Source organism: Diceros bicornis, chromosome 6 (genome assembly GCF_020826845.1).
Source record: "Diceros bicornis minor isolate mBicDic1 chromosome 6, mDicBic1.mat.cur, whole genome shotgun sequence".
Classification (NCBI taxonomy): domain Eukaryota; kingdom Metazoa; phylum Chordata; class Mammalia; order Perissodactyla; family Rhinocerotidae; genus Diceros; species Diceros bicornis.
Window position 1 is genome coordinate 64,871,699 of NC_080745.1, and position 26,411 is coordinate 64,898,109.

Here is a 26,411-nt window from a genome sequence, read left to right on the forward strand (position 1 = left end):
ACCACAATGGGTGGGGCTGGTGTTCTAGCATCACCGTGAGTCATGTCAACCCTTCTATGAATCCGTGAAGTCCAGTTTCCAGAATGATATAAGAAGAGAGTTGGCCTTCTGATAGACAAGCCCACAAAACTAAAATAGAGTTGTGGTACCGCGAGTTCACTAAAGAGAGGCATATTGCAAGAATACATTGTAGTTTTTTCTTTAGCAACTAGTAAATCCCTTTATAGTATTCATTTTAAACCAGGGGTACACACCCATTAGTGGATCACAAAATCAATTCCATGGGTCTTGATCAGCACTTTTATTTTTTTTGTGAAATAGAACACAATAGAATAGAATGGACTAGAAAATACCAGAATGCACTACACATCACAAGGGCAAATACTGTTTTGTGACACTTTTGTTTCAGTTAAATATTTCAGTTAAATATGTATGTGTGTGTGTGAGATATAAATATATTTCTTACCTCGGTCACCATAAAAACCTAAAGCTTAGGGCTAGGGACACAGCCATGCAGAAAGAGCAGGGAGACAGACACCCTGGGTCAAGATGATGAGTTTTAATGACACAGCCAACACCCACAGTCACACGTGGCTCTTCAGACAACTTGATCTTTGGAAGTAGACTTTGCACAGAGTCAAGCAACACGCAGAAGCACATGAGTGACATGGCAACACTCCCGTTTCTAGTGAGGGGACAAAATATCTATATCTCATGATCAAAGTACCTTTTTCTTCTTCTTAAATAAATACCTAAATTTGCTCTGGCTTCCAAAAGGGTTCTAATCCCAGGCCCCCATTTCTTTGCAAGGGATGTTCTCTTCACACAGAGCCAGTTTAAACAGAGGCAGAGCAGCCTTTTCCGTCCTCTGGGAGTCTGGAATCCACGATATACACAACTAGGTTTGCACAGGCAGGGAACACACGTGACAGAGGTTTGGGTGGTGTTTCTTCACTGGAATTTGGTTACTGCTTCATGGATGGAAGTGGCCACATAATCTAGATTTTTGGTGGTTAAGCCACACATGTTGATCCGACCACTTGGCAACAGATAGATGTGCTTTTCATTGACCAGATATTCAACCTGCTTGGCTGTTGAAAACCAAAAGAGAGATAATCAGAGTAGTAGGAATCCTTTAAGCAATGGAGATTCAGAGATTCCATGACAATTACAATTTTCCTTCTTTCCCCCTCAGGCAGAGAAGCAAAACAAAAGGAGCTATTTTGTCTAGTTGACACATAGGGAAATACGCTCAATAGATTCTGGAAACTACTCTTATTAGCTAACTTTCTAATCTCCAGAAAGTTTAATATGGCTCCTCCTGATGGGAATTTTAACCTGGGACCACCTCCCAACCAAACCTTGCACATTACATTCACCAGGACATCCTACCAACTAAGACAACCCTCAGACTTAAGAACACTCCACTGACGTGAACAACTAGTTATGAAGTGCTTCCTTTATCTCTTCCTTAACCTGTATTTGCTCATCCCTGAGCACCTAGCAGCAACCTCTTTTGACACTTCATTTTCCTAGTACATTGTACAAGGCCCCGCGTGAGAGGTGCTGGATAAAGTCTGTGTGCGTGAACCAACGGGCTGGAAAACTGCAAAGATCTCTCTAACCTGGCCTTTCTCAGCTCTCTCATTCAAATACAGGCAGGAGGGCTTTCTCATGTGTTTGCAGGAATGCTCGTGTATGAAATAGGAGGGGACTTCCTGGACTTCCTTTATGGCACAATCTACAGAGCATTTTTGCTTTATTGCAAAGCCATGATAGGATTTTAGCTGACTTTTGCCTAAGTAATTAGCACCCTTAAGACACCATCAGTTTGAGAGAATGGGATGATGATAACTGTTACACACTGAATGTTTGTGTCCCTCCAAAATTCATATGTTGAAACCCTACCCCTCAATGTGATGGTATTTGGAGATGGGGCCTTTGGTAGGTAATTTGGTTTAGATGAGGTCATGAGGGTGGAACTCCCATGATGGGATTAGTGTCCTTATAAGAGGAGATCAGAAAGCTTTCTCTTTCTGTCCACCTCCCCCCCGCCCCCCATGTGAGGACACAGCAAGGAGACAGCCATCTGCAAGCCAGGCAGAGAGCCCTCACCAGAACCTGACCATGCTGGCACCCTGATCTCAGACTTCCAGCCTCCAGAACTATAAGAATAAATCTCTGTTGTTCAAGCCACCAGTCTGTGGTATTTTGTTATAGCAGCCCGAGCTAAGATGGTAAAATCATAATCATCAGGAGCAAACACTATGTGGCAGGCAGTGTTCTGAGCACTTTATATTAACTCAGTTAATCTTAATAATAATATCATCATCCCCATTTTATAGATGGCACAGAGGGAAGTTAAATGACCTTCCCAAGGTCACACCGTCAGTGGTGAGTCTGGGATTTTAAGGCAGAGACTGTAACTCTAGGGTCCGAGCTCTTGGCCAGGATGCTATGCTGTCTCTATGTAAGTGGAAAACCTGAACCCTGTGCTCAGTGCTATCCCTGGGCCGCTCCAAACAAACCGACCTCGGAAGTAGCCTGGACCACTCTGTGGTCTGTGTGAATTACAGTCATCCAAGGAGATAAAGCCTAACCTCATACACCAACAACAGAGCCACAGGCGCACCACTATTTGTAAAGCCTATGCCCCAGAGGCAGATGTTGTGGTTACAGGGCTCCCACCTGTGTTTTTGAATAAATATGAAACTTCTCTACTTTTGCTGGGGAGGGGAGCATCACAGTTGAGAAGCTAGTAAAAGTTATGGACTCTGCCGAGAAAAAGGCCAATATACACATACATGATTTTTAAAATATAATTTCAGGAGCTTCACACATCTCCAAAAGTACATCCATGGACTACAAGCTGAAAGCCCCCATTCTGATGAATAAAACATAATAAAGGAAGTACTGTGCAACATGAGAATTGTAGAAACTAGCTGGTAGGTATATGGCATTCACTGTACAACTCCTCCAACCTTTCTGTATGTTTAAAACTTTTCTTTCCTATGTTAAAACTTGAAAATGTTGGGAGCAAAAAAAAAAAAAACCCTGTTTTTAAAAAGGGTAAATGGTGCTAAGTGCTAAAAATATAACTTTTGTGTTATAAGCACAGGTCTATTCTCACCATTTTTCAATTCATAAAAAAACTAATTTCCTACTCTGGAGAGTGGGATGATATGGATATTTTATGGGGAGACATCCCCATCTTGTGAGCTTTTAGAATATTACTACTAAACACCATTTCCATTACATTTAATATTTTAAAACTTACATAGGGATGATTTTACTTATTCCAGTGAACTAACTCCCCATTCCAGGGTCGTGAGGACACCTACAGCTAACGGAGCTATCCTTTACTTTCTTGGGTAGCCTTATTTTACCACAAAGTATTCCAAGGGGTCTACAATATACAATCTCTACCACCTTTCTTGTTTATATTTATTTCCCTTGGCTTTTTCTGAGCCCATTTCAAAGAGGCACTCTGGTGGTTTAAAGTACCTCGCAGCACCTGTGATGTTCCACTTACTACCAAGCCAGGCACACATCTGTCCCTAGAGCCACCTGGACACAAGCTCCACACCCAGGTAGGTAGCCACATCTGCACCATGTGACTGGCGGTTTGGCAGGTAGGTGCTCAGGAATTATTTACTAGATGAATGAATCCTCTGTCATCAGAAGGGACAGCCAGTCACTGATGTATCCTACTGACAGCTGACCGAGATCATGCATGGCTGCCCACTAGACTTTCAATCGGCTTTTAATACCAATTACCAATCTAAGTCCTTTAGACATGGAGAGAGAACTTTGCAACCTCTTTTTGAGGGCAATGCCTGGAGACTAGAAAAGATCTGTTAAGAAATTAGGTCCCTGAATAATCATCTATAATATTTATACTTAGGATTGAGGAAAAGCCAAAAAGTACCTGAGCATTATAAGACCTTTCATAAATCAAGGCGCCAAGCTACAAATCCTGTTACTTCCCAGCATGCTCTGAGCTACTTCCCAGCCCACAAAAATGAAAATATCTTACTTATGGGTCACCAGGGCAGACCATAGTAATGCTCTTCTGAGACCCAAGGGGTTCGGAGATGGGTAGGACACAGTGAGAAAACCTAACTTGCTCTGGTCCAAAGTCATGGCTGACCAATCAGGCAAGAGCAAATGGAGCCGAACGCAAGAACACTGACGAGAGGAGAGCTGTGTCCAACAGAGAGCATTCAAGGTGCGGGGCGCCACTTACAGTTCAATCCGGTGAAGCTGAACATTCCAATTTGGTCAGTGATATGGTTCCAGGTTCCAGGGGTCTTGAGGGCTTCTAATCGTGCCCGGAGTTCAGATCTCATGGACAGAATCCGTTCAGCCATTGTCTTCACGTTACCTGTCCTGAGTGGATGGCAATATCAATACCAACCCAGACGGGAGAGATGGTACACAAAAACATGTCCATTTAAAAACCGTAATTTAATCGATAAACTGAAAATGGGATCATGATCTGCCTATTACGGTCTGTGGATGCTGGAGAGGTGGATAAGCAGACCAGAGAGACAGACTTACCTGCAGAAGGAAAGGACGATATTTACTGATGGAGTTTAGTGCTAGTCTTGGGTATGCTGGCTGTAATACCACTTATGTTTTAACTCAGACTTCACCTAGGTGCTGACCTAGGCAGGAGAATATATTTTATCAGGCCTAATTAAGTAGAGACTACAAATTTAGCTGTTATAAAAAATTACTCTTTCAAAATAAGATAAAATCTATGTAAATTAGGTAAGAATGAAAAGCCCCAAAATTGTCACACTAACTTGAAGTTGGATATTCTATTCTATCAGGAATTCCTTCCTCTGTTTCCCGACTTCAGGCAGAGGAAGCCTGGGTGGTGGGAGAGTGGGGGAAACTCGCACTCATAGAGGACCTCCTTGATGTTGTGTTCCCATGTTGTGTTACACACATGTGAGTAGCTGCCAGCCCTACTTTATAGAAATATCTGAGACTCAAAGAGGTTAAAGTAATTTTGTCCTGCCTTTGCCAAAATAAAAGGAACAGACAGTTAAATGTAATGGGACAACTGCTGTTCTGCATTCCCATCCCTTGCCCATCAGGCTTTGAGCCCCTTACCATTCCTTAAAGAGCTCGGGGTCAGAGAGGGTGAAGGCCACGATTCGCGCTCCCTGAGCAGGGGGATTGGACCAAGTAATTCGCACAATCTTCTCCATCTGGGAAAGGACCCGCAGAATGCTATCAGGTTCTTTTGCAACCACGGTCAGATTCCCCACTCTCTCATCTAAAGAGAGGGACAAGAATCAGCCTTAGTAGCCCTGTTGGGGGACAGGGGTTGGGTGGAGCGGTAACTCAGGAGAGCACTCACTGTAGAGCCCAAAGTTCTTGGAGAAGGACTGGGCACAGAAGAGCTCGAATCCTTCAGACACGAAATAGCGAACGGCCCAGGCGTCTCTGTCTAGGTCTCCAGATGCGAAGCCCTGATAGGCCGAGTCAAAGAAGGGGAACAGAAACCGGCGCTGCAAGGAAAGAAAGCAAGTCAGGGCAGGAAATCTTTCTGGAACCAACTTTAGACACCAGCCTTCCATCCCCAACTGGTGCCTGGAAGGAGTTTCTAATACTGTCCATTTCTCCTATTTCTCTTCTTGCTGCATCCAACCACTTTACATCTGCTTCTCTGTTCAGCTAAAAACCAACCAACAAATCTAACAATTTCAGTAAACCTCATGTTTTTTAAGTATATTGTCCTAGATGTCAAAATGCCATTTTGCCAACAAAGCTAATTTTTGAGGCATGGAGGTAGTATCCTATGTTGGTGGATTCTTCCGCATGAATTCCTGGTGTGATAAGTGTAGTCAAGTGTCTGCTTACTCAAGATGAAGGAAGGAAGTGATCTATTCTGATCACTCCGATCTCCTCAAAGAGCTCCCCACACTGAACTTGTTCCTCCTACTGGGCTCACTCTGAGGAGATACTTCCCTGCCCCAAACTGTCCAAGCCAGAGGCCAGGGTGCATCCTCCATTCCTACCTCTGCAGCTCAGCCCTCACAGCCAATCACACTCCAAGTCCCATCACTCCTGTCTCCTGAGAGCTCTAGAATCCTTTCACATCTGCCACTGCCACTACTTCATTCAGGTCACCATCGGCTCCTCCCTGGATTAGGGCAATAGCCTCCTAACTGCTCTCCCAGCCTGTCTAATCTTGCCTCCCTCTGATCCATTCCCTGCTATGTGGCCAGGGTGACCTGAAGACAATCACATCCCACACGTCACTCCATGACGTCAAAGATCTCAGTGGCTCCCCACTGCCCTCAGAATAAAGCTCAGTGCCTCAGCACAGGATCTGGCCCCGTTTACCTCCCGGGTCTCGTCACTCATACTCTCCCAACTCCCTTGGAACTCCAGGCCATGCCACAAATTACTTTCACTTCCTTAAATAGGCCATGACCTCTGCCTTGGACTTTTGACCATGTTCTTCCCTCTGTAGGGAACATTCTTTCCCTGTCAGCCCCCACCTGTCCTCTTCCTTCAAGTCTCAACATGGAAACCACTTCTTCCAGAAAGGCTTCTTCTGCCACTACCACCCCTCCCAACACACACACACTCCCCAAAGTCTGGCTCTGTGCCTCCATATAACCCCATCAACACAGCTGTCTCCCCGGACAGGCTGTATGCTCTTTGAGGGCAGAGACTATCTCTGCTTGGTTCACTACTGTATTCCCATGGTGCCTGGCGCATAATAGTTTCTCAATAAGTATTCTTTAAACACATTAATGAAGACTATATAGCTGGAAATTCCAATCTAGAAAACTATTCCAAAAAGAAATAATAAAAAAAGCAGTTTTATTACATAATTGTTCATAAGAGCAAGAAACCTGAGATCTAAATGTCCATCGATTTAATTAATCCCTAATGTGACATATCCATGCATGGAAAACAATGCTGATGACATGTAAAGGAGTTCAAATGAAAGACAAAGTACGTTACAAAACAGTATAGACAAAATGATCCCATCTATATAAACTATATATATATCACCACACTAAAAAAAAAAAAAAGCCTGACATTCTGTACACCAAAATGCTAACAGTGGCCTTCTTTGGGTAATAGGATTTACAGTTAATATTTATTTTCTTCTTTGGGCTCATCTCCATTTTCCAAATTCTTCACTAAACAGCTACTGCTTTTGAATACATTAAATATTAATATATACCATTTTTTAAGAGATGCTCTGAAAAGGCAGTTACCTTCATGACAGAGGCGATCTGTTTCCACTGCTCTGGAGTTGGGTCAGTCCCAGTTGGGTTGTGTGCACAGGCATGGAGGACAATGATGGAGAACTCAGGAGCATTCTGAGGAGAAGGAAGCTTTTATGTCAGCTCTGACACTAGCAGGAATATGGGGGGACAGAGGCAGTGGCTCACTGGTCAAGGGGCAGCATATTCCCTCCTCATGTGCTATTTCAGAAACCACCATCTGGTCTGGGTAGGATGTCTCAGACTCTCAAACTTATCAACTGATGCAAACACTTTTCCCTGCTCCTCCTGACACCACAGAATTCTGTTTACTTTGTCACCTAATCACCCACCTCCAGATCATTCAGTAAACCCTGGAGGTCAAGTCCTCTCTTCACTGCGTCCCAATAGTGATACGACCGAATGTCTTTAAATCCAGCACCAGAAAACACGGCATTATGATTCTCTGTAAGCAAAGGGGTAAAACGTTAAACACCTTTACAAACACAAGGAGGCATAATTGGAAAGGACACAAGTCAGCTTCCAGGGCCTTCGCAGGCTCAATGTCTACTGGGCGACATGGAGGCAAAGGGTTAAGATTTAGAAGAACGATTGTAACCAAGAACAAATTTAACCAGTCGTAGTCATGGTAAACTTACATCCTACTATAGTGGGACTTCCTTCACCTAGATTTTATGCCTCCTCAGGGAAGTTTCAACATATACTAAAATACAAGTCTACCAAGAGTCCTGGGAAAAAGTATTCCAAATCTGCACTTAAGCATCAGGTTATTCACATCCTGCCATAATCCACTGCTCAAGCCATTCCCAAATGTCAGTTGACCCAGGGCTGGGTTACATTTTCTGTGTAAGCAGTGAGAGCCATGAGGATAATTCTCCCTGCCTTCTCTGTTTCTCCTCTCACTACAGCTAAAGGACTCACCCTACGGACTAGCCTGGTGGCGTAGTGGTTAAGTTGGCGCACTCCACTTCGGAGGCCCGGGGTTTGTGGGTTCGGATCCTGCATGCAGACCTACACACCGCTTATCAAGCCATGCTGTAGCAGGCGTCCCACATATAAAGTAGAGGAAGATGGGCACAGATATTAGCCCAGGGCCACTCTTCCTCAGCAAAAAGGGGGAGGATTAGCAACAGACATTAGCTCAAGGCTAATCTTCCTTGCCAGAAAAAAAAGAAAAAAAAAAAGGACTCACCCCAGGTTGGTGAGGATACATAGACAGGCGTGTCCTTGTTGTTTGTTCCATTGTACCATCGCGCTAAGAACTCAGCTCCGATTCGAAGCGCACCTGTTCCCCCCAAAGATTGCACACCTCCTACCTGAAAGAGAAGAAGCAGGGTCACTGGGTGATAATGGGAAGGTCAGAAAATATTAGGAAAAATATGGTAATGAAGAGCACTTACTTTGTGCCTGCTCTGTGCTAAGCTCTTTAAATGTATGATCTCATCAAAACCTCACAACTACATGAAGAGATACTATTATTTGCTGAAGCTAAGAGAAATGAAGCGCCTTGCTCAAAGTTACCAGCTACTGAGCAGTAGGGCCAGGTCTTCAACCCAGGAAGTCTGGAAGTCTCACTCTCAGGGGAGGTTCCCCTCTGAACACAGAGGTAGAGGACATAGGCCACATTAGAGTGTGCCCTGGAAGGCAAACCCATCCCTTTGGCACCCATCCCAAGATCAAAGTGCCCTCCAGCAGAAGCCTGTAAAATAATTTTTCTACCTTGCCATTGACATCAATCTGCAATACTCCTTCTGTTTGCTATAACACAGGCTTATTAATCCTTAGAAACACGTTCTAATGAAACAAAGGTGATATGTGAATACTCCTTTCCTCTTCTTAAGCTTCCTCTCATCTTAAAATGACCTCACATGGGCAATAATAAAAGTCCTATGTTTTATACCATTTACAAAATACCTTCACACACATTCTTATTTGATCCTCACACAACCCTGTAAAGTAAGTTCTAGATCCCAAATTTACACATGAGGAAACTGATTCAATGAAGTGGTTTGCCAAAGGATACACAGCTGGTGAGTGGCAGAGCTGGGCATGAATGCAGGTCCTCTCACTCTAGATCTCTATGCCCTGCTGATGTTGTTCTGCCTATATATCTTTCACAATTCTAATTTGGTTTTAGCATAACTCCCTCAGTAGAGAAATATCATACATTACATGTGCTTAATATGTCTAAAGGATTAAGGAGAAAGAAAGAAAAAGATCACAGGAGAAAGTCTATCTAAATAAAAAGAAGGGCATACACCAATATAATAACAGTGGCAACATCTGAGGAAGGTCTAAGATATGAGAACAGTGGTCAAAGGACTTTGGCCTAATCTATAAGTTGTTTTTTAAAAATAAGGAGAATGTATTCATGTATTATTTGTAAAATTTTCAAATAATTTTTAAAATATATTTAGATGTCTGAGATTTGCTGTAAAATAATCCAGCTTTGGCAGGGAGATCGGGTATACAAGACTGACCAAATACGGATCGTTGTTGAAGCGAGGTGATACATACATGTGGGTTTGTTCATTACACTGTTTTATCTATTTTTGTATGTATTTGAAATTTTCCACAATAAAAAGGTAAAAAAATCTTCCTGGATAAAAAAGAAAACCTTCCAAAATCTTTTTTAAAAAAAACTAACATAACACTGATGCTAAAAGATGACAAAGGAAAAAACAATAGAAAAAAGGGAGAGACCAAGCTCTTTCATGAATATTCATACTAACCTCCCAAATAAACATTAATGAACTGTATGAATCCAACAGTAGATTAAAAAATACTCCCTTGACCAAGGGAGTCATCCCATGAATGCATGATAATTAACAAATATATTATAAAATTTGTCGTGCTGTTAGATAGAGATAACTCAGATGATCATCATAACAGATGAGAAAAGTGTAGCCATTCCTGATATAAATGCTCAGTAAAACAGCAAACAATGGATACTTGCTGAAAATAACCAGAAAAAAAAAAACTCATTCAGCCATGATGAATAAGTCACCTTCATATGATGAATCATTAGCAGAAATCCTCTTTAAGCTGAGAACAAGGCAATGATATCAATTATCACCATTATTATTCCCCACTGTTCTATCAGTGAAAGAATACCGTCTGAAACATGAAACAGAAGCAAAATTGATGCTCAAGGAAATGAGGAACTGAGCGTGGCCGTAGATTGCAGAGAGAAGCAAAGGCAGTGGGCTAGGGTGAAAACGGCCAGTGCATGTCCAATTTGGCACACCAACATCTCTGTTCTTCACAGTGATCCCCACTGGGAATCAGTTCCTTCCCATTACTGTAAAGGTTTTGCCCCCACATTGTGATCTACCTACATTGTTTATGCAAATAGCTACCAAGGTGATATAACCCAAATGCGCATTTATTTTTCATGGATTTGTCATCAGCTAAATTGAATATCAACTTTATACATTATTTCACATTTCAAATACATACACAATTCTGGAATGTTAATACTTTCTATACAAATGAACAAGGTTTCCCTTGAACACGGTTTTAAGTCATCATGAACGCATGAGAGGTGCACATGGACATCAGTGAAAATATTCCCAGGCATAATTTTTTATTTCCTGCGCTCAACTTTTAACTCCACCCTTTCTCTCCCACTCCAGAAAGCAAATTCATTAATTAAAGGAAGTTAGAAAGTCAGCAGACTAGATTGAAAATGTGTTTGGAAGAGATAAACCCACTTCACTAACATTAACTAATCTTTGACATTCAGGATATATATGACTCTTGAAATATCAAATTCTCAAGAAATTATCACTCCCTAAAAATATACTGAATACTGGATAGCTTCAGTGAAACACAAATTGCTCTAAACTATATGAGCAATTAACAGAAAGAAATTTTTGGCAAATCAATAATGTAACAATTTGGTCCTTCTGTGAATTGATTTTTGGTGAATTGCTCTGGAGCCCAAGAAAGTCCTGTATTCGGGATGAAGGGAAACCATAATACCAAAGGAAATAAGTACAGACTTCTCAAGGAGCCAGGCAACTGGACCTAGGGGGCTGGACAGGGGTATTCAGAATAAGGGAAACCCAGTAAGATGGTGTGAAGTGATGCCAATAGATAATCTGTACTCCCGACTTAGCCACACCACCTGAAGAAATCCCTGCTGGACTCTAGAAGACTTGTCTAAGATCACAATATGCTGAAGTTATGACTTCACTGTGAGGAGCAGGAGAGCTGACTAGAAGCTGCTTGTAGCCAAGACCATGAAGCACTGAAGTTCTGGGTGCCCCTAGCAATTCTCATGGTATCTGGCACATGGCACTAAATAAACATGGGCTGAACTAGATGAAGAAAAGGACAGTGTTGGAAAGATGAGAGCCACAGCAAAATCCCCAAGTCTCCCAGAGGCAATGGCCAAAGTGAGAAACTGGGATGTCACCAGCTCTCCTAGCTGCAGCAGCTCAGTAATTTCAGAAGCTGAAACATGACCATGTAGGAGATGAAAATTAGACATTTGGTCTGAATCCTAAGGTCTGAAAATGGAGAAGCAATAAGATGCAGTGATGATCTAGAAAACAGGTCTCCTCAAAATGAGTGATGGACCTGATAATGTTAAATCTCGGGAAGAAAAATCTAAGGGAAGACATGATTACTGTTTGTTTTCTGGTTCATTCATTCTTCTATTCATGCCTCATCTCCTTCAAGTTTTGGCTCAAATGTCATTTCTCTTTCTACCATGACCACCCTAGTTAAAACTGTATCCACTCTCACTCCCTCCCTCAGCACTCCTAATATGCCTTCCCCTGCTCTGTTTTCATAGCATTTATCATCTTCTGATATACTGTATCATGTTCTTATTTATTATGTGTATAGTCAGTTTCTCTCTACAAAACTGTAAGCCAGGGCAGAGGATCTGGGGTGTTCTGGTCACGGTTGTGCTCAGCATCTAGAGCTGGAGCATCTACCCCTAGTGGTGAGCACGCATCTGTTGACTGACTGAATGAGTGAATTCAAACATCTGAGAATCTCTGAGGTGCCAGGCTAAGAGCTAAATGCTGAAGATTTGTGGATAAATAAGTAAGCCATCATCCCTGCCCTGAGGGAAGTTATGGTCTTGTGAGGAGACAGACCTATAAAATTATATGTTACAGTAAGTACTGTTATTCCCAAGCTGTGAACAAAGTCCTGTGATAACTCAGAGGATTCGAACAACCAGCTCTGCCTGAGAGCTAAGGATTCAGCAGGGAGGTAACCCTTGATTGGGCATTGAAGGACTTGGAGGTGGGGACTGGGGAGTCAGAGAAGTGAAGGGGTGCATTCCAATCAGAGTGAACAGCTGAGGCAAAGGATCTAAGTCACGACAGGGCCTAGTATGTCTAAAAACATCAGAAAACAGGTTCTCAGAATGCCAGGACGCCAGGGAGGACAGGGGATGAGGGTAACGCAAGAACAGGATGAAGGCTGGCTACAAAATATGTTGCATGACCAGTTCAAAGTCTGGATTCTACCCTGTAGATAATGGAGAAGCTACTGTGTGTGTGTGAGGGGGGAGCAGGTGACATGATTAACTTTTTTTGCTAAGGAAGATCATTCTAGCTGCAATGTGCAGAATGTACTAGAATGAGGAAAACCAGAAGCAAGAGACTATTACAAGATTCCAAATGAGATGATGGTGGGCTGAACTAAGACAGTTGCTTGGGGATGGTGAAGATGTCCAGGAAAAGAGGAAAGGCTCAGAGCTCAGAATCAAATGGTACCTTGGGTGATGTAGATGCCAAGAAAAGTCTAAACCAGGCCAAAAAAAGAAGGTCTTCGAATATTTACAGACTGCCATTTAAATTTGTTCTATGATTAAAAACACAAAACAGGATGAACTATAAGAGGGAGGGCTATGTTCCACAAGCAACAGCCCCATGTCTTACAGAATTAAGTGATCAAAAGGGGAACACTGGGCAGAGGAACAAGCATTTGCCTAACACAGTTAATAAGGGTATAAGAAATGTACAGTCAGAGAAAGAAGCTCCCCAACGCAGAACTCTGTTTTTATCTGTCAACAACAGAATTCCAACTAATTTATCAACAGCATCTCAGAAGATAGCCTCTAGTTGCCAAAGTTCCCCACTTTCAAACTTCATCAAAACTCTCTTCTCCCTCTGTAGAAACACTGGATTTCCAGAGCAACTTCCCAATGCCACCTATAATCTCTAAACTACCATTTCTACTTCAGTATTCCTTCAGTTCCTTGAAGCAAGTCATAGTCTCTCATATCAATCCAGGTAAAACCCTAATTAAGTTAGTTACTTGCCTAATCATTGGCCTGAGTTCCAAGACCTTCACCCAGAGCCTCCCTGCTGCCTGATACACACAAGAATGTGCCTGTGTGCAACCTTCATTTTACCATGCCTTTTGCTTATCAGAGCATCTGGGTAACAGCATGTGGGGAATAAATCAAATGATTCTAGGATGGGGTCCATTCCATGCGTGAAGGCTGCACTCTAACACTGACCCGGGGGAGCAAAAACGGCAGCCGGTTTCAATTACACAATCCCTAACTGGACTATTGCAAAAACCTGAGCTCTTCCCTTTCCTACTCATCCAGCCAGGTTTATCTTTTTCAAACAACACTTTTATTGGGCAACTCCTCTGCTCAGAACTTCAGGTGGCTTCTCCTGCCCTGGCTGCCAAAATCAGCCTGCCTGACTGATCCAACATACTCCCAGCTCTAATAAGGAAGGTCTCTTTACAACCTAGACCTGCCTACCTCCTACCTCTGCCCTGGACTCCGACTATTCCAGACAAATACCTTGCCTTTTTCCTTCCTCTGTACTTTGCGGTTCTCCACCCCAGCTGGACTTTAGAATCACCTGGGGAGCTTTTAAAAATATGCCCATGGAGGGAAGGGAATTGAGGGGAAAGGGAGTGAAAGGGCAGGAAATGGTGGTACCCTCCAAGATTCTGATTGAACTGGTCTGGCATGGGGTCCAGCCATCAGCATGTTTTTAAAAACTCCCCAGGTGATATTAATGTACAGCCAAAGTTGAGAACCAGTGTGTGGCCTCATTCCCTAACGTTGAGCTCAAGTCCCATCATCAGCCCTTACCAGCCTCCCTCTCCTCTGAATCCCTACAACACTGAGCATCTCGACCACACCACTTCCCACCACATAGAGCCTCTCTCACCGTGTCTGCTTCCAAATGTGTTCTTCTTTCATGTGTCTCTAGTTAGACACAGAATACGTACCAAGAAGCACTTAAATGAGAGAAGCTGAGATCAAGGCTAGAAGAATTAAAGAATATTAGAACCGGGAGGGGACTGGCCCTGTGGTGTAATGGTTAAGTTCACGTGTTCCGCTGTGGCGGCCCAGCGTTCGCCAGTTCAGATCCTAGGCGCAGACCGACGCACTGCTCATCAAGCCATGCTGAGGTGGCATCCCACATAGAAGAACTAGAAGGACCTACAACTAGGATATACAACTATGTACTGGGGCTTTGGGGAGAAAAAAAAGAAAAAGAGGAAGATTGGCAACAGATGTTAGCTCAGGGCCAATCTTCCTCAAAAAAAAAGGAGGGGGGGCCAGCCCAGTAGTATAGTGGTTAAGTTCGAGCGCTCCGCTTTGGTGGCCCAGGGTTTGCAGGTTCAGATCCCGGGCTTGGACCCACACACCGCTTATCAAGCCATGCTGTGGGCAGGCGTCCCACATATAAAGGAGAGGAAAATGGGCACGGATGTTAGCCCAGAGCCAATCTTCCTCAGCAAAAAGAGGAGAATTGGCAACAGATGTTAGCTCAGGGCTAATCTTCCTTACCAAAAAAAAAAGAACTGGTAGGACCTTCAGAGAGCATCTAGACTAGTGGCTCTTGAACTTAAGGGGGTGACAGACTCCTTTTGAAAATCTGATAAAAGCTATGAGCCTTCTCCCCAGAAAAACACATACACATAGAATTCTGCAAAAAATTTCAGGGGGTTCAGAGGCCCCTTAAATGATCCCCTTATGCAAGTGTTCCTTACGGGACCATGAACCACAGACTAGTCTGTTTCTAACATGTAGGTGAGACGAAGGGGCGAGACGGGTAAATGACTTGCCTATGGTCAAAAGCAGTAGCAGAGCTGAGTCTAGACCCCAATGTCTTGATCATGCCATTAAATTCCCTTGAGGCATTTCTACTGACTGCCTCAAACCCAACAGCTGAAATCTGATGATCTACTGGGAAAAAGTGAACAAGCAAAGGAGCTGTGCTTTGTGTATGGATCATTATTTGCACTACCAGGTTCCTGAGGTCACTCCACTTAAACACTATTCATTGACAGTTCAATAGACATAACGTTTAATACTCTAAAACAAATTGAATTTTCAACCTCTTTTTACCTTCACAGTTTCTAAAGAGAAAATATATCCTCACCCAAAACTCACCCGCTTCTCCTGGAGAGCTCGGCTGTCATCCCCAAGGGCAAGGCGGGAAGCACTGGACCGGAACTCTGCTAGGCCCAGAATCGGCAGGTACTCGTGGTTTAGGCTACTGTCGTTAGCAATCTTCTGCTCCACCTTTCTCACTACAGGCAAAACCCAGGGCTGGCTATCATCTGTGCGATAAGCTGGAACATGGGAAAGAGTTATAGAACGGAGGAGTCAAGATTCATCCAAGTAAGAGTCTGGAACCATGAACAGGGAGAATTCTACCATCTTCCAATCAAAACAGAACAGTGAGAAAAATTAAAATAAAGCTCATTCATTTACTGACTGCCTGCTTTGGGCCAGGCACTGGACTAGGTGCTGGGCAAACAGAAGGACAGGCATGGTTCCTACCATTATGGAACTTATAGTTCTTAAATATATGACCCCCAAAAAGTAGAATGCTAACATAAAACTGGGGCATCACAGAGCCTGATCGAGAGAGAGAGTGCATGCGAAAGCACTCCGCACACTAAAAAGTATCTTACAAATGCCCTGTCAGTACTACTATTGGACTGAGGTCTCTACAGCCACTGGCCCAGTCATCTTCTTCCTCCTGCATCTCCCCAAGAGATTTCCAGAAAAGGGCTAGGAGCTACTTCAGATGAATGCTGCACCTTCAAACATAAACATGGAGAAAGAGGGGTGGAAGGAGGACCACTTCCTCCTCTTGTCCTATAAGAACAGAAATGGGACAAATGGTGAGTAAACTGACTGAAGATTCCAGCAACTGGTTATGCAATCAGCCAATAACCCATTTAAACACATCTTTGTCCTCTCTGTGTGCTGACATCAGCCAGTGTTTACCGTTTTGACTCTTCTACTTCATCTGCTTCACACTTTTATTGACCTACATTTATCTTTTTCATGATATTTAATCTTGCTTACAGCGAATGTCTAAGCATTTCTTCTACAATAAAAGTATTTTTAGTCTACTGAGTTATCCTATCACTGATTTTTTTTTTCTGTACTACTCTATGATTATTTGGGGATTATAGCTTTAGAGGGCAGCTGCTTTGGCGTGCAGCCAACCCAATGATCCCCCTGACTAGGACTCCTGACGGGTCATGAGCCTCTCCCCTGGAATGTTTAAGTCTCTAACAAGCCCATGCTTTTGCAAGGTTTTGAAACTGAAAATTTTAGAATAATTCTGATTAAGTTTTATCTGGTTGATTTCTGCCCAACATTAATCTTTGACTTTTTTTTTTTTAAATCACCTTTTAGGGTGGTGATATTGTCTATTAAACAATACATGTTCACTGTATAAAATTTAGAAAAGCCCAGGAAGTAAATAATAAACATGATTAACATATAATCCCAGCACTCAGAAAGAAGTGTGAAAATTTTGGTGTGCAGCCTTCTAAGCTTTATTTTACATGAGCACATTCCTTTATAAAACACGCAGCACACTGAATATAGAATTCAACATGCTCTTCCACCTATTAAATATACATCATGAATATCTTTCATCGTCATTAACTATTCTTCTAATAGGTGATCTATTCGCATGTCCGCATCCCAGTTTTTTTTTTCCTGAGCAAGATTAGCCCTGAGCTAACATCTGTTGCCAGTCCTCCTCGTGTTTTTTCTTTTTTTTCTTGCGGAAGATTAGCCCTGAGCTAACATCTGTGCCCGTCTTCCTCTACTTTATATGTGGGTTGCCACCACAGCATGGCTGACGAGTGGCGTCCATCCGCGCCTGGGAACTGAACTTGTGAACCCAGGCCGCCAAAGTGGAACGTGCCAAACTTAACCACTATAAACTTAACCACCAAACTTAACCGGCCCCACATCCCATTCATATCCTCCATCCACCTAGTTCCAAATCCTCTCCCTCCATAAATAACAACTGTTCTTAATTTCTTTTTGTATCCTTCCAGAATTTCCCGATGCTAACACAAGCAAATACAGCTTATGTTTTCCCTTTTACACAAAAGGTAACAGATAGCATATTATACCCTGTTTTGTTCCTCGCTTTTTCCACTTGAAGATCTTTTTATATCTGTGCATACAGAGTGTCTTTGCTCTTTTTTACAGCTGCATAATTGATTAACGTACCATAATTTGGACATTTGAGTTGTTTCCCATCTTTGGCTATTACAAAACAATACTTCAGTGAACAACCTTGTACATATGTCATCTTACATGTGTGCAAATATATCTGTAAGAGGCAGGGATGAAAATGGAAGAGCAGGCTGAGAAGTATGTGTATTTGCAGTTTTGACAGATATACCCAAATTGGCCTCCATACGGATTTTATCAGTTTCCATTCCTACCATCAATGTATAAGAGGGTCTGCTTCCTCACAGCCTCACCCACCAAGTGAATTTGCCAAAATGAGGGTGCAAATGGTACCTCAGGGCAATTTTAGTTTGCTTTTCTCTTATTATGAATGCAATTGGGCATTTTTCATATATATGAGCCATTTACAGCATGATTTTAGTGGCTAGACAATATTCCTTTCTATGGATAATTTATTAGCTATTTGTGTTGATTATTTGCTATTATAAACATTGTGATGAATGTTCTTCTATCTTTACACATATTCGTGAGTGTTTCCTTATGAAAAATTTCTAGATGTAACATTACTAGGTCAAAAGTTATAGAACACTAAGATCATTTTGATTGTGCATCTGTCTTCTATTCTATCAACTAACTCTATCCTCCAGGAAGGTGTCATCTGCAAATCTGATAAGCACATCGAGCTAGTAATAAAAATGTGGACAGAGCTCCAGACTAACACAGCCACTAACCACCCAACAGTCTCTGGGCAAGTGGATCTAACTCACACTACTGTCACACCACTCACATTATACCCCCTGGCCCACCAAACTAACTCCCTCTCAGCAAGTTCAAAATGCCTACTTTATCAGGTGGGATTTGGTCTGGTTTTTTAAAGAGATACCAAAACAATTACTTCCAAGTAAGAGTTGTCCCTGAAGCAGATCACCCTATCTATGATCACAATGCTACCATTGTTCAAAGTATTCTTAGAATTCTTCTTTTGGAATTGTTTTTAGAGGCAACATCTCATTACTGTGAATATCCTAAATGGTGCCAAATCTTCATCCTTTAAAAGTAAATTTAATTTTTGGAAATAGTACTTGCATCACGTTCAGCAAAGAAGGTGGGTGAATAAACTGGATGATATTAACGGAGACCAATAATTAAGAGACGGTCTCCTGTGTGGTTCTAACACGCTCTGAAGACCATTCCAAAAGAGGGTTTCCAGAAATCTTTGAAGGATAGCAGTATACATGGACTATGCTACACAGCGAGGATACTATTTAGATGTACAAGAGTGTGGGTGTTCATAAAAAACCAGTTCCATTACACTTCACATCTGTGCTTGGATGTTATATATATTATATATTTATGCTATATATATTTATGAAAATATGTCATTAGTAAATCATGTATTGTAAATAAATAAAATATGAAAGATAAAGAAAAAGCCATAGTACCACTGTTCTTACCAGTAATGGGTACTCTGTGCAACTCTAAAAATTCCTATAATACGACTGGAGGCAGACAGGCATTGTGTCTATATTATGACTAAAGAGAAATTGGCCAATTTGCACCCCTCTTCCTACTTCACTGCCCAGTTTCCCCCAGGTTCAGTTCCAGATTTATTCCCAATGCCTCACCTAACTGAAGCAGAACTGCAGATTACTCTTGGGTGATTAGAGCAACGAGGTCAAGCATTATCAACAACCACTACGCCTGCTCTCCCAGGGGATTTTTATTCTGTTTGTTGGACCCATAAGTTTCTCATTTGCTCTTTCATTCACTCATTCATTTAACAAGGACTTACACAATCTACCATGAACCAGGCACTAGCTAGAAGTAGCTACACAGAAACGGATAAGATAAAATAAAATATTATCGCCCTCCAGGAAACAGCATAGAGCCCTTAATTCTCCTGTGAGGGGTCAGGGAAGATTTTACAAAGAATGAAGTGTGAAAGATGAATAAGAGTTTAAAAGGTAGACAAGGAAAGGAGGGCACTCCAGACAGAGGGGACATCTGTGCAAGTTCCCAGAGGCTTGGAGACATGAGGTTTTTGAGGATCTGCATTTTCATGGCTGGGGGTAGGATCCAAGGAGGAAGAACAGGGAGTGGCTCAAAGAATCTTGGGAGTCTCCTCTAAGGAACTGCGTTTCAATGCAGAACCACTGAGAGCATTTAAGCAAGAGAGTGACATGGCCAGCTATACATTTTAACAGGATCATTTGAGTGACACGATGGAAAATACAGTGGAGAGGAGGACAGAGACAGATAGTGAAGTCAAGAGGCTACTGCAATAATCCAGACGGGAAATAATGAGGTCTTGATGGAAAGCAGTGGCAGCAGGGATAAAGAAAAGAGGAGAGGGGCCGGCCCGGTGGCGCAAGCGGTTAAGTGCGCGCGCTCCGCTGCAGCGGCCCGGGGTTCGCTGGTTCGGATCCCGGGCGCGCACCGACGCACTGCTTGGTAAGCCATGCTGTGGCGGCGTCCCATATAAAGTGGAGGAAGATAGGCACAGATGTTAGCCCAGGGCCATCTTCCTCAGCAAAAAAAAAAAAAAGAGGAGGATTGGCGGATGTTAGCTCAGGGCTGATCTCCTCACAAAAAAAAAAAAAAAAAAAAAGAAAAGAGGAGATACTCAAAATAGACTTATGAGGTAGGAAAGACAGAACCTAATGACCACATAAACAGACGTGGAAACGAGGAAAGGGTCACCGACGACTCCAAGGTCTCTCTCTAGTCTGGATATTGACTGGGGGCGGGGGGGGGGGGGGGGGAACGACCACGATATAGAATATAAGGGGAAGAAAAAGGAAAAGATCGAGGGGAAGGTGGAAATGATGAGTTGTGTTTTAAACATGTTGAAGGTGAGGAGGTTGTAGGATGTGTCCAGCAAACTGTAGCAAGTATGGGTCTGGCATTCAGGACAGAAGTCTAGGATGGAAAGAAAGATTTCATAATTACAGACATTGACTACGGTAGCTGATGCCATAGTAATAACAAGGATTTACTGAATACTTCATACATACAAGACACTGTGCTAAATACTTTACTTTTTTTTTTTTTACTCTTTTAATTCTTTACTCATTTAATTCTTATAACAATTCACAAAATAGATATTGTGATCCCTATTTTATGGATCTGGAAACTGAGGCCAGAAAACTTGAATAAGTTGCCCAAGATCACAAGGACTGTAAGAGCTAGGTCGTCACACTATTAAGTTCATGGATCCATGTGTTTTTTTTTAAGAGCAAGAGATGTCTAAGGAAAGGCCAAAGCAAGCAGGCCCCAGAGGACTGTTTAATTGGCCTTTTTATTAGCATGGTCCCAGCTCCACGCACCACTCCCCTTCTCCCTGGGTACAAGCCCTTTTAGAGGAGTCACACAGGTTCCAGGTAAGTCCAGCAGTCTTGCTTTCCAGAAGAAAAGAAAGGAAGAACATAGAGCATGAAATGATCAAACCATCACCCTCATCCTCCCCCTAAGATCTCCACTTCCCTTCCCATCCCCACCCAAGAGCCCAGGCAGAGATGCCTGTAAGGCCCTCCTCCAACTAGGGTCCTGGGGAGAGGGCCAGGGGGTACTCAGAAACACCTGATACAGCACATCTCTCCAACAATTTTACTTGAAGACGCTAAGAACCCACATTAAAAACAACAACCAACATTAAAGTAAGCGCAGTCTATCTGGAACGAAATAAAGCTAGGTTTACATGATAAATGGACTGGAATCTATGAAGAAATGTCGTGCTTCAGGCTGCATCAGGCTGGACCCATGTCTCCCCTGCCTTTAAAGCCACTTGTCTGAAACTCTGAGAAGCACTAAAACAGTCAACTCAGAGAGCGTCATTCTTAACAGTGGAAAATGTGATGCTCTGCTCTGTTTAACTGTGAGGAAATTACGGAAATAGTCACAGCAAGAAAAAAATCTCTAGGGAAACCATCTGCAAGTAGGAAATAGCTAAGGAGATTACAGTTGCAGTTTATTCTAAACATGTCCAACATCACTAGAACTTGAGCTGGATAACCTCCACTGGGTTTTATCTTAACTCGGAAAAAAAAAGAGTATCTTACCCAAAGTCAGCAATAAATTACATTTCCTTCACAAAGGATATACTTTGTGATGTGAATAAATAGAACTAGGACATACAAAAGCTGGAAAGAGACCTCTTATTTTACTTTAATTACACCCTTACTGAGCACCTGCCATCCACAGAAAAGACGGGTCACAGTGATCAACAAAAATAACATTTATACAACACTTTTCATTTATATGTCACATTTCACACGTAATTATTCATTTAATGCTCAGTCAACTGATGAGGCTACAGTAAGATTAGTGTCCTATACTATAGTCATGTAATGTGCTAGGGAACCTTAGAGTAGAATTTTAGAAAGAGGTCATTCAGTCCTGGCTCCTTATTTAACAGACTGAATCCCGGATGTTAAATAACCCTCCCAAGGTCATACTGCTCGACCGCAGGGCTGGGCCTGTACCCAGATCTCCTGGTTCTTCCCACTCCAGTGTACTGGCTCCCTCTGGAAGACCTGAAGGTACCCAAAATAGAGGAGGGGGCAGGAACCCATGAGCTTGTGAGACCTGGCCTGGAATCCCAGCTCTACATCTATGGCCACATGACCTGGGGCAAACCCTTCATCAATCTGGGCTGCAGCTTCCTTATCTCTAAAACAGTTACAGTAACAAACAACCCTCCAGAGTCAACGGAAAGCATTAAACGAGATAAAATGCATAAATCAGTTGCTCATAGTAAGGAGACAGGAGTTCCTGGACAACAACGACAAAGGCACTGTTACAGTTGAGGTGACCATCTGAGCTGCGGGCTATGCTTCTGAGCCAGTCACCTGTGGCCTGGGCTGGCAGCGAGCTTTTTCTCTGCCTGAGCAGTTTATTTCTGAACCAATGACATTCATTTTGCAGTTCTCGAGCTGAAAATTTCTATTCAACATCTTTTATGCGACCTCCCCAAATAAATGTGAAAACAACAATAATAGTGATAGCTAATACTTACATAACTCCTACTTATGTGCCAGATACTGTCTAAGCACTTTAAATGTATTTAATCCTCAGAAAAAAACCTGTAAGATAGTTCAAAGGTAACTGAGCCAATAAAATCTGAGATTTTAAAAAGATGTATTTAGATCAGCACCAATATTAGTTCTTCATTATATATCTGGCCCTATAGAAATACTTGGAGATATTGGATTGAATTTAAACTAAGAGTTTGAATGGTGCCCATTCCAATTCAATGCAAGACAGTCTTTCAATATTTCTCCCACTTTGCCGCCTGCTTTCTGTCCGTGGGTGAAACTATGTAGTACTGACTTTTTTAAAAAAATGCTTTATTATGTAAAATTTCAAACACATACAGAAGTTGCGAGAATAATATGATGGATGCCCATGTACCCATTACCTAGCTTCAACAAACCACACTTTTTAATGGCTTTTTTCTCACCCCTCCCCCATACTCCTTGGTGAAGACTTTTTTTAACAGGTCCTATGTAAAGACACAGTCACTGTGGGAAGCCTGATTCTGAACCTCTTTCTCACCCACCCTCTGCTACAAAACAGTTCAATTTTCTCTTTCCAAAATTTCTAGTCCATTTACTCTAAGTCTGTTCCTCGCTTAGAACATCATCCTACCCATTTTCTTCTCCCTGGCTGGTCTTTGTACATGGTCAATTGTCTGTGGGGCTTCAAACACCCAAACGACAGTGACAGAAATAAATTTACCAGAGAAGATTAGAGTTAAAGGAATTTCAGGGGCATTCCATTCCAAATCTTTTACTTGACAGAAGGGGAAACTGAGGCCCATGTTCTGAACTGTCCAAAGTCCAAGAAATACAAAAGCAAGAAAGGAAGACAAGATGTGTAGAAAGTGAGCTTCTGTCTACACTCTTTCCACCATCTCTGCTCATTCCTACCATATCTTTGAGGGCTAGAACATTCTCCCCAGATCCCCCCCAGGCAGCATTAACCTATCTCAGAAGCGTTTTAGATCTCTATTATTTCACTTAACACCTGGTGATTTTAAACTCCTTGAGGCCAAAACCAAGCCTCAGTCTTCCCCACAAGGCTTGGTAAAGTACCTGATTGATAGCTGGTAGTCACTCAAATATTTACCCACCCAGACCAGAGGTCTCTAGAGCTAGAATTCTCCTTCATCCATTCCCCCGCCGCCAGGACTCCAAGCCTATCAGGCTTCCTATTTTCCTCCCTTTCCTTATAATCTCTGGCCACCCCATTTCTTAAGAGGCGAAAGGATGTAGTATAAAGAACACAGAACGGGGAAGCGGCATAACTGAGTTTGTGTCCTGGCTGCTACATCTGTTCTGTGTGACCGTGGACACATCTCCCTTTTCCGGGACTCCATATGCCCATCTGTAAAATGGGCAGATTGAACTAAGCCTTGTGGATCTTGACTCCTCTCCGGGGCTCCCTTCTCTGGCCAGCGCCAAGCTGGGCCTCGGCCTCTCCCAAGTCCCCACGGCCCGGGTTAGGTCCGCTCCACTCCCAAGGCAGCTCACCCTCCCAGGCACTGCATCTTTACCTCCTACTCCCAGGTTAACCTTGCGGGGGTCTGGATCCTCCCGGAAGTCAGCAGTGAGCTTAAAGACAAGGACCGGCTGGGCTTGCGGAACCTCGGCAAAGACTGAAGGAGACGTCATGGCGAGAGAGCACGAGTCTGCCGAGAGCTTTCAACAGCCGCCGGGAGCCCTGCAGTCCCCTCTAGTCACGGCGGCTGGAGGAGACGCTCACCTTCACCTAGCCGGCGAGGGCGGGCCCGCGGCCTCCAATGGTCTGGCCGCGTCCAGAGCTTGGCAACGCGCTTAACCAATCGCGAGCTTCTGACGTAGAAAGGACAGGAGAGAGGAGATGCTATTAGCCAATCCAAGAAGAGAATCTTATCGGAGGCCGGTAATGATACAACCAATGCAATGTACGTCGGCTGAGATGGGGCGGGGGCTAGGGTTGATTGGCAGAGGGTGCTCCTATCGCTGAGGCCGTTATTCCTTGGGTCTCCCGGTGCTGGGGGACCGGTCTGAGAGGCCGGTGTGTCCTGGAGGCGGCCTCCGCGACCTTCGAGGGCCACGGGACGAGGGAGAGATGGTCGGCGGGAATTCCGGAGGACCGGTCTTCCGGTAACCGCGGAGCTGGTGCTCTCGCTGCCAGGCCCGGCAGCGCGCACGTTCCTGACCCGGCCTTGCCCGGCCGGGCTGGCAGCCAGACCCCCGGCGTCTGCGCTGGGGACGCCGTCCTCGGCCAGGACGTACAGCTCCGGAGCCCGCGCGCGACCTTGACCGTCTCGGCTGGCTGTTTCCCCCTGAGGGACGTGTGGGTGGGCCGCCCGCCCTGGTCTCTGAGAAGGAACATGCTACTAAAAGTGAGGGAGTGACCGGGAACTCCTTTCCGCCGCTCTTCCAGTTTGAGATTTTTGCTCCCCTTTCCTTACAGAGAGCCTGGTCCTCAAGGACCTTCAGGATCTGGGCGCGGCCTCCCATTCCAGCTTTCCCCCCACACACTCACTCAACCAGATCTCGCTGTCGTCAGCCGCCTGGTACCCGAACTGCCTCTTTTAGTCAGGCTGTTCCTACCCCCAATTTTTCATTCTTTCCTTCTTCCCCAGCCCCCTCTCCATTCGGTGACCTTCAAGACCCAGAGCAAATGCTGCCTCCATAAAGTCCTCCCGTAACCCTCACTCTGGTCAAAATCTGTCTCTCCTACCTGTGCTTCTGTAGCTTGTTGGCAATATTACCATTTTAGAAAATGCCCTAGTTAAGAACCTAGCTCTGGAGCCAGACTACCTAGGTATGGATTCTGGCTGTGCCACTTACTGACTTGGGCAGGTTTAGGCAAGTAGCTAACCTCTCTGTTCCTGCTCTGTAAAGTGGAGATAATAGTATTTTCCTCCGGGTTATTGTGGGGATTATGTGAGTTAATACGTATAAAGTGTTTAGTTGCATGTAGTAAGCACTCCCTACATGTTGGCTATTGTTACCATTGCACATCTGCCACACCCCTTGTGGAGAGCAGGCTTCTTTTGGCTAGAGATCTTACCCTGTATAAGCCTCCCTCAGTTTCTTGCACTTAGTAAGCATTCAATAAATGGTGGAAGGAGGAGTCAGTTCTCTTGGTGTTTCAGAAGAAAACAATACCTCAGCCTTTATTCATTGGATAATACCACGAATCTCAAAATGAATTTTCATTCAAAGTAATAGACATAAGCCAAGAGAACTTTGTGCAACACTTGCCAACCTTTGTAGCATCTGCTTCTTTTCAGAAACTTTGCCTCTGGTTTTAAAGTTAACTGCCCAGTGTTTTCTTAACAACTCTTTCCTCTAAGAATTGCGAGTTCAGTACTGAAGGTGAAATGACCATGAACTTTCAGTGCTTCCAAAAGCAGAGGCAGAGGGGCGTTTCTATAGCTCAGCCTTCCCAGAGCTTGACTTCAAAGTATGATCTTCACAGCGTTGGCCAACAACATCACGGTCACTCCTTACATCATTCCCTGGGGGAAAAACAACCCTAGGTTACCCAAACACTATCAACTTAGCTAAGTCCAAATAAATATTTATTGACAACCTAAGCATCTCCATAACTAATGCTGACAGGGGCAAAGAAAGTGCCATGTGTAGTATTTCTCCATAATATTTGTTCTGAATTTTAGAAGGGGCAAACTGTTACTGGGTGTGGGG

General features: G+C 43.4%; 1 protein-coding gene across 1 annotated transcript; it reads right to left on the bottom strand.

Annotated features, from left to right (window-relative positions):
* Nucleotides 1-286: 286 nt before the first annotated feature.
* Nucleotides 287-24,450, bottom strand: GOT1 (glutamic-oxaloacetic transaminase 1). The gene is made up of 9 exons (XM_058543730.1): nt 24,266-24,450; nt 15,652-15,833; nt 8,452-8,575; nt 7,592-7,704; nt 7,251-7,355; nt 5,372-5,522; nt 5,122-5,287; nt 4,247-4,389; nt 287-1,091 (listed from the first exon to the last, which is right to left on the bottom strand). The coding sequence occupies exons 1-9, from the start codon at nt 24,381-24,383 to the stop codon at nt 952-954; spliced, it is 1,242 nt and encodes a 413-aa protein (XP_058399713.1). The 5' UTR covers nt 24,384-24,450; the 3' UTR covers nt 287-951.
* Between the last annotated feature and the right edge of the window lie 1,961 nt (nt 24,451-26,411).

Excerpts from the sequence above, each read along its gene's own strand:
- GOT1 (XM_058543730.1), bottom strand. The coding sequence starts at position 24,383 with ATGACGTCTCCTTCAGTCTTTGCCGAGGTTCCGCAAGCCCAGCCGGTC. Across the intron at positions 15,834-24,265 it reads GGTTAACCTGGGAGTAGGAG|CTTATCGCACAGATGATAGC; the intron begins GTAAAGATGCAG and ends CCCATGTTCCAG. Across the intron at positions 5,523-7,250 it reads AGATCGCCTCTGTCATGAAG|CGCCGGTTTCTGTTCCCCTT; the intron begins GTAACTGCCTTT and ends CTTTCCTTGCAG.